Genomic DNA, 12,624 nt, shown 5'->3' on the forward strand with positions numbered 1-12,624 from the left:
ACTCGTGCGGGTCGGCTTCACGCCGCGGCACCAGCCGAGGCGCTGCTGCTTCACAGTCCCACATGCAGTGGCTGAAGAGGGTGCAGAGAATGGGTTGGGATATGTGGCATTTTTGATCTGCAGTTCTGGGATGGCTCTGACAGACTCAATGCTGGATAGGCCAGGCAACACAGCAGCCAAAGCAGATCCCACAGCGTGAGGAGACCTCTAGGACACAGTAGAAAGAAAGCAGGTGTGGTGTCAGCAGGCAAGATTAGTGGTGGACGTAAAGATGCAGCTCCAAGAAGGCCCAGCTTATATCAAGGAGAGCAGCAGCATCATCAGCAGGAGAATTGATCTTAGGCCACAAGGTTTTGACCTGGAGAGTCACAAGCTCCAGCTCGAAACATTCATTAAGGCCTCAAAGAGGCCTTTGCAGAGATGGGCAGCCCACAGGAGGATCCTCGGACACTTCCAACATTCTTTGATGGTGGACGTCCGGTACATGGGTCCAGTCTCATTGGTCCCACCAGTCCAAGATCCGAAGAACTGTTACGGGTCCGCTGTGTTTGCTTTAAGAGATGCCAGGCTTTACCCAGGAAAGGCCTTGACATTGCTGGTTGACTATAGCAGCAGTTTTCAGGGGCTTCAACGCTTCAACGCGGGCTCCTCCTCTTTGGGATCTTGACTCTAAAGGCTGAACTGCAGAACTGCAGAGCTGCTTTGAGACCCCTTCTCTTATGTTCAGAGCTCAGGAAAATGGCCAAATAGCAAGATGGCCAAAGGACAGGGCTTAACCCATACAGCACGATGTATTTGAGCATAGGGCATTGGAAATGGCATTAAGCAGTAACAAAAAGAACAAGAACACTGTTAACTGCCACCGACCTGTTCAAGGTGCACCAAAAAATATGTCACAGAAAACAAGGGAAAAAGGGATACAAAATACCATTACAGCACTTCACTATAAGGTGATGTATGCTTCATTAAAAACAGCACAGCAATTATGAAAGGGGAAACAATCCCTCTGTACTGGAAACCATAAGGGCTGACCAGTGCCCCCAAAATAAATTAGTAGGGCAAGGTAAGTGAAGAAAAAGGCTTTACTTACCTACTTGCGTCTTAAGTCAGTTTAGGGTTCAAGGTGTTGCATAATAGCTGGGGGTTCCATTGATGTCAATGGAAGGAAATTTGCAAGATGAAAAATCTTACCAACATCATCTATTAAGGCAGAGTTCACGTACTTTGTGATGGTGAACTTGAAAATTCCTAATGCACTGATGAGGATAAAGGGTGAAAAGGGAATCTTGTACATAAAACCCAATGAAATGACTGAAGCACCTGGTTCAGCTGTTATTTATCCTAACTGAGGAACTATTTGGGGAAAGAATAATGTAAAATGAGAACATAAGTCATTATAGCAGATGTCATGATTTCATGCCTGAAGTGAGCATGAGGTCACATGGAGGTTGTGCCAATTTTTGGGAATTCTGGCTGAAACCAGGGCGTACATCGAGGATTCCACTGAAGTAGGCAGGGTCAGCCGGTGGGCAGGGCCCTGGGCACGGCCAACTGACAGGCCTGTCAGACTCTGTAAAGTAACTGCTCCAAATGCTGTGGTCCGGTTTACTATGCTGTTGGGAGGGAAGGGAGGCACAGTGCGAGCTAGCAGAGGTGGGAGCCGGGTGGTACGAGACCCCAGGCTTGAGGTTGTTGCTCATATCGCATCCCATGAATCATCCCTTCTAGTTTCAGGGGTCTTGCACTGTCAAGTTGGGATAGGCAGTGAGGGTGGGGGTGAGGTTTTGGATCTGTTTGGGGTTACGTTAAGGTTCTAACAGACATCACTTTTCAAGATACATGAGAAGCTATTATGTGGTTGGTGGAAATAGATATACTTTGCGATTTCAGTGAGCACCACAGGCTCTAGAGTAGGGGGAAAAGCGCTAGGTTCCTCACTTGGAACGTTCGCAGATTGAAAAACCCTATAAAGGCCAGGAAGTTGCTGGCATATATAGAACACCACACTCCTGGGATAGGGAAGTTACAGGAGACTCACGCGTTGAGGGGGGCACATGAGACCTTTGCGGGGAAGTGGGGGTTGGGAAGGTATTATACAGATTACTCTTCTTAGGCACTGGGTATCCTAACGCTAATACATCATTCACTCTCATTTCACTCCACCAAGACAGGCTTTGACTCTCTAGGGAGATGTGTGATTGTTTAGGGCACCTTGGCGGGCGAGCCAATGGTACTGGTGAATACATATGGAGTGAATGTAGACGATCCTGACTTCTATTGGCAACTGGCTGCCATGTTGGGGGGGGGGGGGTTTGGAGAACACACCTATTGTTTGGGGTGGTGGGCGAATTTTAATACGCTCCTTAATGTATACCTAGATCGTTCCTCCACATCCACTTGGGCCCAATTAGTGGCAGCGCATGCAATATTACAGACAGTGGGCCTCATTATGAGTCCGGCGGTAGCTGCATCCGGAATAATATTTTTCTGGCCCCCGCAATGGGGACCTACTGGGGTATTACAGCCCCGGCGGTCACAGTAATTGCCCATTGGCAGGCGCCGGCAAATATGAGTACCCATTCCCATTTGAGTCCCGTATGGGAATATACATACCACTGCTCGGTCCATGACTCATTGTCTAGGATAGACTGTTGGTTGATCTCATCCTTCCTAACGTTCACTGTCATTAGTTGAGAAATATTACCAGTACGCTGTCTGACCATTTACCAGTGATGTCGCACAAATTAGCGGGTCCGAGGCAGCGAACGATATGGAGAATGAATCCTTCAATGTTATTGGATCCAATACGGGTAAACGTGCTCTCAGAAAAGATAGCAGATTTTGTTTATCATAATGTGTTGTCGGTTGCAGCACAGGTTATGTTTTGGGAGGCGTTTACATTTTATGTGAGGGGCTGCTCCTAACATCCACGGTCAGGATACTTGGAACACTCCGGTCAGAATTAAATGACCTGGAGAGAAGGATTCGCCAGTTGGAGAATGAATATAGGATCACCAAGGATAGGAGGCTGCTTGGTAGGATTAAAAGCTATTTATATATATTCTAGGAACTAGTGGAAAGGGAGACTTACCAAATTTCTAAACCGGTCCTAGCTCATAGATATGGGGAGGCGGATAGGCGTGGCAGGGCGTTTGTGCATGCTATCAGTGCAGAAGGGGGGGGATGCAGGACATAGCTCAGATAACTAGGCCAGCAGGTACAGTCATCCCTGAGTGATCATATTAATGAGGAATTAGCTGAATATTATAGCACACTGCACACCAATGCAGATATATGCACCGAAGCGTAGATCGGGTATAGGGAGAATCCAGACTTGCTCTTGACTCGCCTGTGGTAGGGGAGGAAATGTTGGCTGCGATTTTGTCTTTAATCGGGAAAGGCGTCTACTTCAGACGGGCTGTGGGTGGTATTTTATAAAGAATACAAGCATATTCTGGCCCCTTAGTTACTTAAACTATGCAAAGAGGCACTAGTGGAAGGGATATTCCCACCAACGCTTAGTGAAGCAATTATCATGCTCCTTCATAAACCCAACAAACCTCCCGATGTGGTGTCATATCGGCCACTGTCCATGATTAATGTAGATGTGAAAATGTTCGCCAAGGTGATGGCAACAAAACTATTTCCGCATATGGCGACGCTGATCCACCCTGACTAATCTGGCTTAATACCGACTAGATGAATGGCTTTGAATTTCAGACGTTTGTTCTGTATTATTTCACAGATCAATCTGTGAGCCAAGGCGGTAGCTGCCTTGTTAGATGCTGAAAAGCCATTTGACATGGTTTCCCTCAGAGTATCTTTTTTTGGTTCTCTGGCGGATCCACTTTAGCCACTATTTCGTGAGCTCTGTGAAGCTCTTATACTCCAACCGACTGCGAGGGTTTGTACTATAAACATACTATCTGCAGCTACCTTCTGAAAAACCACAACGCCAAAGACTGTGGATCCTGTCAGACCGTGATCCCTAAGGTGATGGAGTGTGTTGCAAGGCTTTGTGTGTGCTCTTCTAAGGTGTCGCCCCACAAGTAATCTTTACATAGGGACCCCCATAGTGACACCACCATTCCAGGAGCATTTCCTCTAATCCATGCACCCACGTCGCCTCTTCTTAAAAAGTGGCATTGAAGGCATTATTGTTATTTGCGTCACTGCGCCGCAGCTTGTGAGTTTGGGTAAGAGACCTTACTTGCCCATTGCATGCTCTACTCCTGAGGAATTGAAGGCTTTCGAGCTGGCCATGTGAAAGGTATTTGAAGAGGCCACTGAAAATGTAAATCAGGCTATGTCTGCTGGTCCCCAAAAGGACAGCTATGTAAAGAGTGCACCCCTCTCCCGCATGCCTAATAGTTCAGGGCCAGGAGAGGCCACACTTTCGACCTCAGATCTGTGCTGTTTGGTGCCTTTCTCCAGCCTTTCTCTGACGTCTTCGGCATCCCTGTGGCATATATATGTATGGACTGGGCCATAATCTTGGCTGTTTTAGGGCTGTTTCACAATCAGGAGACCCCTACGCTCTGGTAGCAATTTCGGCAGGGAGCCCTTCTCATACCAGAGCAGACATTCTCCAACACAAAGTGCCTAGAGTTCCTCATCTGTCCTTTAGTGGGGCACATATCGACATACTGATGCAGGTATTGAACAGGCCTGCTTTAAATCAGTTTGCCGTTAAGGACTTGGCTTACATCTCAGCCTTCCTCTGAAAGTCGAGGGATTCAGGCTGTTACAACAGGTTCAAGGGAAATGGCCTTGGAGAATCAAAAAGTCTAGATGCATCGGGTGTGAAAGCATCATGAAGTATAGACAGACAAGAGATGTATAGTTTTTTCTATAAACTTTTATTAAATGAAAGTAAGGTTGGGAAAAAGGCCCACTCGCCCTATTATTATTGGAATTTTTCCTACTGAACAAAAACTAAGGCAAGTCTGCGTCAGGATGTCCAAATCAAACGTTCTATCTGTGTTCAAACCCAACCTGGCCCTCACTTAATACTTGGAAAAATGTGTTAAATAACTGTTTAGAGCTTCTTCCAATTCTGGACTTGCACCAGGATACTCTTCCCCAAACTTCAAGACAGTTCGCAATGCAAAGGGGTTCCCTAACCCAAGATTTTCAAGTCTCTCAACTTCATCAAAACACAGTTCTCAGGGATAAGTTCCAGCTCCTCTGCTTTGGTTACTTTTCACTGGTTTCATAAAGGTACATTTCATAGTATTTGCATAGCAAACTTTTCTTGACTTGAAACACAAAATTTCCTTTTTATTAAACCACAGGTTTCTCTGTCGTTATTTGAATGGCTTTTCAATAGGTATGTGTCCTTGGTCTAGGCGCAGTTGCCGGATCACACGGGCCACCTATTACTTGACACTTCTTATCAGTTCCTTGTTTACACAGTACAACTGCTTTGCCACATTCCATCTGTTACTGCTTTCATGCATTGATATTACTTTTACCAATGTTCGCCCTCACAACTTGTAAAGTTCCTTCATAGATTTAGAAAATGCTGTTTTCCGAAAGGTCCCTGTTCCATTTCTCATGGAGTCTTTATATGGTTTCACAATTGCTCTTTAATATATTCCCTTTAATTTGGTATACCAAAAGCAATTGCTTTTGTTCAACTCGGTATTGAAAAGTACTGGCTTTCATTCATATTGGAGTTCAAAAACAAATGTCCTCACGGGTTTGAGAGCCTGTCTGTCATGCCCAGTGTCCCCCTTTTCTAGGCTGACTCACCGGTTGTTGCGCATGGTGATGAAACAAGGCTTCTGACTGCCATGATCCCTCTCTATCGTGCAGCGCCCCACTTTTCCTCTGCAGCGGCTCTCATTGGCTTTGCGTCTGCCACCAATGCATCTCTCGCAGCTCGGACCTCGCTCTGAAGCTCTGCCAGCTCATGAATGCTTCCTGTCTGCAGTCTGCCACGGGCTTCCAGCTTCCCTCACCTCAGCTTCCCGCTGCATACTCTCTGCATCTGTCCGATGGTCTCGAGTGCTTCTTCGGCCACGCTGCCTTCCAGTAAGGGTCTGCACTCCTCCAGCAGTCCATGGACCTTTCCAAGCTGACGCCATCTTCTCCGTTCATGTCAGTTTTAAACCTCCCTCCAGGTTGATTAGTCCAGAAAAAGATTAGACCGCTCACTACCTTTTTGGGAGTTCTGTATTGCTCTTGCTTGCCTCCTCGACACAGTACCTAACTGGTGTAGGTGATTGTGCGAGTCAATAGGAAAAGGATGCATAGATCTTGTTTGCCTCTTCTTCGTCCCATAACTTAACTGGTGGTTGTTAGTAGGTGACTCACTGAGAACATGGGGAAGGGAATGACACTAGCCTACAAAGGATTGGGAAAGGGAAGGTTCATTATGAAAGGGAAAAGGGGATGCCGCGTCTCACCTAAGGGTACCTCCCCATCTCACCCCAAATACCTCCCTCCAGGTAGTCCTCCCTCGCATATCCACCCCCAGGATCAAGATCCGGTAGCTTTGGTCTTATCCTGGCCACCTGGGTGGAGGCATTGCCAGGGAAAGGGGGAGGATACCCTCAGAACCCCCAAGCAACCTAGTACTGAGAACTATTAATGCCTCATGCCCCCTACAATACTATTCTCACACCCTCTGTGAAGCGGCAGAGGTAGCTGGGAACCCGTTCCCACCAGAGGTGCAGGGTTCCTTTAAATAACAGTCGGGATGGGAAAGATACTGCAAGAACAATTCTAGAAATGGTTTAGACTCCTCAGATTTGGTAGGGCATGTTATAGGCACCTCTGCAGTATTGAGGACACATACAGCAAACTGTACTCAAGGTGGCAGTTGAGATTTCTGGATAGACTGCTTTTGTTTTTCATTTTGCGTACCATAACATTTTGGGGGACACAATCAGACTCTGCAAGAGGTCATGGAAGAGATTGTAAGACAGATGGGTCTTACAGATTGTATACACCTTCCCTTTTTCTCCCAAAAAACCAAACCTTATTTTCATTTGCCTCCTCCGGAACTGCTTCTACTTCAGAGAATATCTCAGCTTTTGCTGAACGGAGACGTAGAGCCTTATTCCAGCAGAGTATGTTGAAACAGGTCAGTATTCCTGTAACTTTATAATTCCAAAGAAGATTAAGGTTTCAGACACATCTCAACAAAGGAAACCAGGACACCGGCAGGCAACCCAGAAGACCTGTGGATCCCAGGGCGAGTTGGGCCGTTAGAATCCCACAGCTGTAGGAGCCTCTGGCTGGGAAAGAGCAGTCGGAGCTGCAGACCAAGGAGAAAAAAGAAAAGGCACGTGCAGCGTTCGCGGAAGGGAAGCAGAGCTGCCGGCGAGTGCAGAGAAGCACCTGTAGCATGAGCGGGGCTCACAGTTACTGGCAAACTGCCCGGCGAAGCAGAAGTGGAGTAATGTAGCTGCCGGAGAGGAACGGTGGGGACCGGTGGGTGCAGGGGAATGTCACTCAAAGCCGGGGCATTCGTAGGGGCTACGTAAAATCAAAGACGTGCCGTATGAACCAAATAGAAAGTCAAATTAAATGTCACGTACATATTGAATAAACCTAAAGCCACATGACCAAACCGAATGAAAACCTTGTGAGCAAAGCTACGAACTAATGAAAAGTAAATGTGAAAGTGCCCATTTGAAAGCAACATACGAAATACGAGCACAAGTGTGAAAGCGCATGACAGAAAGGTGGGGAATAAATAAGAGCACCACAAAGTGAACTTTGTGAATGAATACAGTGCAGCAAGGCCAAAGACATGTGACACATTGTGGCAAAGAGGCTAACCAGGAGAAGCCAAGAGAGTGTGAACCTGCACATAAAGCCAAGAGGCTGATAAGGAGAAGCTAAGTGATGGTGAATCTGTACACGGGGCAAATGCAGAAGAACCTGTGTGGGCTGAAGAGCCTAGGGTTCCTGGTTGCGTGACCTGTGATGGGTGGACCGTGTGGTCTGACAATTGCACCTAGACCAGGGAACCCCCTATTGTGAAAGCCAAAGACCTTGTGAAGCAAACCAAAAGGAGCACTGTAGGTGAACTGTTAATGCAATCCAGAAGGAATGTCAAGTTAACCTGGAGTTGTGTTGAACATTGAAAGACTGAAACAAGTATAAGTTGCTACGTTAAAGTCTGGGGGAGGGGAACCCTGAGACTTGATGAACTGCAATGCTGTCTTGAGACTGGAGCCTCAAGAACCTTTCCTTTTGAACTTTATTGCCTTGAACTTGGGGAAGGGAACCTGGAGGATTTGTGGAACTGTTTGAACTTAGGAAAGGTAATCTCAAGACTTTTGTGGAGCTTTCTTGGACTTGGTGAAGGAGAGCTGAAGAGGAAGCTAGGAGCTGGAAGAAGCTCAGAACTTTGTGTTGATCACCATTTCTTTTATTATTGACATCCGTACACATTGTTTAACTTTAATAATGAGGGCAAGGATATGTTTTGTTCAAAGACAGACTTTTAAATTGATCTTTCTGACTCAGACTTTCCTTAGTTTTGTTCAGGTAGCATCCCACCTTAGCATAGGGCAAGTTAGACCTTCAACCAACCTGACATTTGATTTAATAAACTATTTTATTTTGAACTTTGAATATGTTGTCTGTGTCTTGCTTCATGATGCTTCATGATGCCTTCACTCATGTTACGTATGCTAGAAATAGGAAAAGCTAATTTGCCACGTGTACAGAATAAGGGAACATGCATTTTTAAACATCAAACATTAAATTGATTTTGAAGTCCTAATTTATTTTATTGTAAACCCTTTTACCGACTCAGAACAGTTTAGAAGCCTTTCTACAGAAAGTCAGACATACAAACCTATGTTTTAGTACTAGTACTGGATAAACAAAATGAATACATTGTATCTTTATTTCCTTTTTATATCCCAAATGTCTTGAATTGTCTGTAGTATGTTTGTTTAAGGAGTTTGGAAGAAAGCCCAAATCTTATTCCTGTTAGCTAGGGCCGTTATATACATGTAAAGTCTACTAAGCCAACTAATGAAGGCTTTTTTCATTATTAACAGCTTGTCCCAGTGGATGTTTGGAATGCACTGTTGCCCAAGAATGCCAACTCTGTGACAGTGAAACATTTCTGAAGAACAAACTCTGTGGGCTTGACTGTGGCCCCGGATTCTCCAAAAACTCAATGAACAGAGTTTGTGACGGTAAGTTACTATTTACAGTTTTGCCCATGTTTTATAAACTTCTGCACAGATCTCTGGCCAGGTTCAGATGCTATATGCTGTGCCTATTAGTGTGTATAATGTTTATGAATTTCAGTCCACACTTTTAATATGACAAAATGCACTTTGTTGTGGGGATTGGAACCCTATAATACTTTGGCGCTAGATCAGATTTTAACCTGTTGTCATATAGAAGTACTTTGATTCATTCTTCAGCATTCTTTGACACCATTTGGGCTTTGAGAAATGGTTGCTTTTAATGTGCCAGTTGGTCAGTTGTACTCTTTAGTTAGCAATAGTTGTCACTTCAGTGACATACATCCTGGTGTGCACATTGTTCAAACTACAGGCATAAGCTGCGTGCTTCAGATTCGTGTGCCGACATGTGTTTCAACCGAAGGTTTTTCTCAAGGCAAAGTTTTGTAGTTAGCAATCCCAGGTGGGTCTCTGTCTTGGTGATATCAAAATGGTTGGCTGGGTTTCAACCGTGCCCGGTTGGCCAGAAACCCAACCGGGCACGGGTGAAACCCAGCCTACCATTCTGACCGGGTGGCGGTGGGGGCGGGACCTACAGGAATGAGTGTTGTAAGGTCTGAGCCCGGAAGAGGGGGACCTTTTGTGAACTTTACATTGGAATATAATTTTGGAAAGTCAAGAATAAGACTTTAACGTGGAAGGCCAGGCTGGCCTCAATCCAGTGTTTGGGACTGTTTAGAGTGTAAGAAATCGAGCCAAAGGGTGTCCTCCTGCCCACAAGGACAGCCTTACTCCATGAGGTTTAACGTGAAGAAGAGAGCTGGTTCAACTACCTTTATTGTTTTATAAACAGATTTTTTCTTTGCATACATTTCTCCTTTTTAAACTTTGTCTACAAGACATAGGGTAGGCATTAGGTTTATGTTGGTGTATGCCATTTTTATTTGACGGACTCCACCAGGACTGTTTTGTTTATTGTTTGATGATCAAGACTACTCCCATTTTAGCTATAGGGCAAAATAGGAGTTTCTCCAACCCCAACATTTTCAATAAAGGTTTTACATATTGTATCCATTGTGTCATTGTCATACTTGTGATACCATGCCTTCCCTACATATGGTCTCAGGACTGGGATCTGACTCAATTGATAACAATTGAGAACCCATGCTGGTAATTGTCATCCCACCATAATCGGAGAATAGGATTATTGGAGTCCTTGATTCTGATCGAATATCCACTATTAAGGAGACCTTATTCTCCCAACTTCAAATCCCAGTTAGCCAACAGGATTCTTTTTTCAAAACCCAGGTACTATTAGACACTCTACCGATAGCCCATTATCAAATACAACAGTGGGATCGAATAGTCCTAAAAATAAGACCCCCTCCCCATATATTTATTAGACCTAGTGACTTAAATCCACCTTTTCCCGAACCTTTTGTTTTTGGTGTCAAACCGCCGCCATCGAAGTCAGGTTCGGAAGGGTCAGTCGACTTTGAAACCTTCTCTGAAGAGGTTGAGACCCTTTTCTTCTGAGTCTGAAAGCCGACAGAGGGAACTCCGATCCCTTTTGAAAATATGACCAATATTGAAGCAGTCGTAGACCACCGGGCTGTCCATCAGATTCAGCCCGAGGCTCGCCTTCAAGAAAATGTGAAGAGATTAGTGGAATTACAAGCAAGAGCCCAATTACCTCAAGGGATATTACAACTTTACCAGGAAGGAGAAGACTTAGGGAATTTCTTTTTGAATTTCGAAATGATTAGCTGAAGAACGGAGATGGGGAGAAACCTTTAAAAAATGCTACTTGGGAACTACCTTTATATCCACCAAGGTAGGACTCCTTAAAAAAGTAGGTCAGATCAATAATTGTTATCGACAAAAACTAAGGCCCATTAGATTAAACCCCGGTGAGATACCTCTGGAAGTAAAAGAACAAATTAAAAACACTGTCGCTCTGTGGGTCGGCAATACAACGCTGGAAGAGTTAGTAGAAATTATCATCTTGAAACAGTTTATCAACTCATTATGTCCTTTCCTACAGAAAGCTGTATTGCAAATAAATCGACCCACTCTTAACATGGCTATTGAAACTGCTAAAAATCATTGAGATGCAGTAAAACATTTCCATTCCTTCCATAAAAATGAAGATAGAAAAGACCAAAAACCACTATACCGCTCTCAAAACCTGACATTAGATCGAGTAGGACTCTCTAAAACCCAAGAGTGGACCCCGAAAGAAAAGCTAGAAATTAAAAAACCTTACACTACGATTAAATAAGAATTAAGGATAGAGGAATCTAGAGGGGATAAGCCGTCGCCACCCATCTGTTTCCCATGTAGGGAAACCGATCATTTGGCTCGGTATTGTCTCTAAAATCAAAAGGAGGAGAGTATGGAAATAGGATGCTTAAGAGGAGAGGAATGGGACGAAGAGGAGGATATATAAACCTTTAGCATATGTTTATGCCGATCCTCGGTGGATTTTATGTATGAAAAAGCCCTGGTGAATGGGAGAATAGTGAAAGCCTTAGTTGATTCTGGCAGTAAACAGACAGCCATAAGAGCCGATTTGATCTCTCCAGCAGATCTATAACGCGCAACCATGGTTAAAGTCACCTATGTACACAGAGATAACGAAATCTAACCATGAGTACCGGTGCACATTATTATCAGAGGGGATTCCCGGCTAGTATCAGCCATTATCCATGGACTTCCGGAAAAGAGGTTATTATAGGAAGAGATTTTCCAGAATTGTCCACCCTTCAAGAGCCACCTTCCCTACCCAGACAATGTATGCCACAAGAACAATAGCAGTCTGATTTCTATTCCCAGACCTACCCAGTATGGGAATGGACAGAAGCAGCTCCTCATAGAGACATTAGTTGTGTCAAATCTCCTTAATCCCAGTGTATGGGCTACTCACAGGGAACTAAGGTTAATTTCCAGACCCTAGCACAGCCAAACAAAAAGTGGATATGCAAGAGTCCCTGGATAAAGTTTCCATTTGTCCTCTCCAGAGTCCTCAGTCTAAAGAACTTCGGAGAAGAACAAACCTATCCACCTCACATAGGGGAAGGGTGTCTCACCCGCAAGTCCTCTGGCACTTATCATCCAGGTGGCCAGGACACGGCCATCGCTTTTGGATTCAGTTCCTGGGGGTGGACCAGTGCGGGAGGATCACCTGGGTGAGGGGTCTTCGGGGAGTGGGGATGAGATAGCTGATGGTAAAACGTGGTGTCCCTCCCCCTTTTTTGTTCATCTACACAATCATATTTCGTAGGATAAACCGAAGTCCCAACTCCCCTCCCCCTTTTTTACACACAAGCTGGGCTGAGGAAGAGGGTGACTGAGCATAATTAGAGTAACTCTCTCACATCGTACTGGACATTACCCGTTAATCGGGTCAGGCAAAGTCAGGCACTTAACACGAAGTGCATACACCTGATACCAGTTAGCTCTC

General features: G+C 45.0%; 1 protein-coding gene across 1 annotated transcript in view; it reads left to right on the forward strand.

Moving 5' to 3' along the window:
* FRAS1 (Fraser extracellular matrix complex subunit 1) overlaps positions 1 to 12,624 on the forward strand; it is a 1,618,415-nt gene that overhangs the window by 816,636 nt on the left and 789,155 nt on the right. Inside the window, exon 26 of the mRNA XM_069626341.1 lies at positions 9,027 to 9,167. Coding sequence (XP_069482442.1) covers positions 9,027 to 9,167 — 141 coding nt within the window. The remainder of the gene's footprint in view (positions 1 to 9,026; positions 9,168 to 12,624) is intronic.

The sequence above is a fragment of the Ambystoma mexicanum genome, chromosome 6p (assembly GCF_040938575.1).
Source record: "Ambystoma mexicanum isolate Mex_15411 chromosome 6p, UKY_AmexF1_1, whole genome shotgun sequence".
NCBI classification, from domain to species: domain Eukaryota; kingdom Metazoa; phylum Chordata; class Amphibia; order Caudata; family Ambystomatidae; genus Ambystoma; species Ambystoma mexicanum.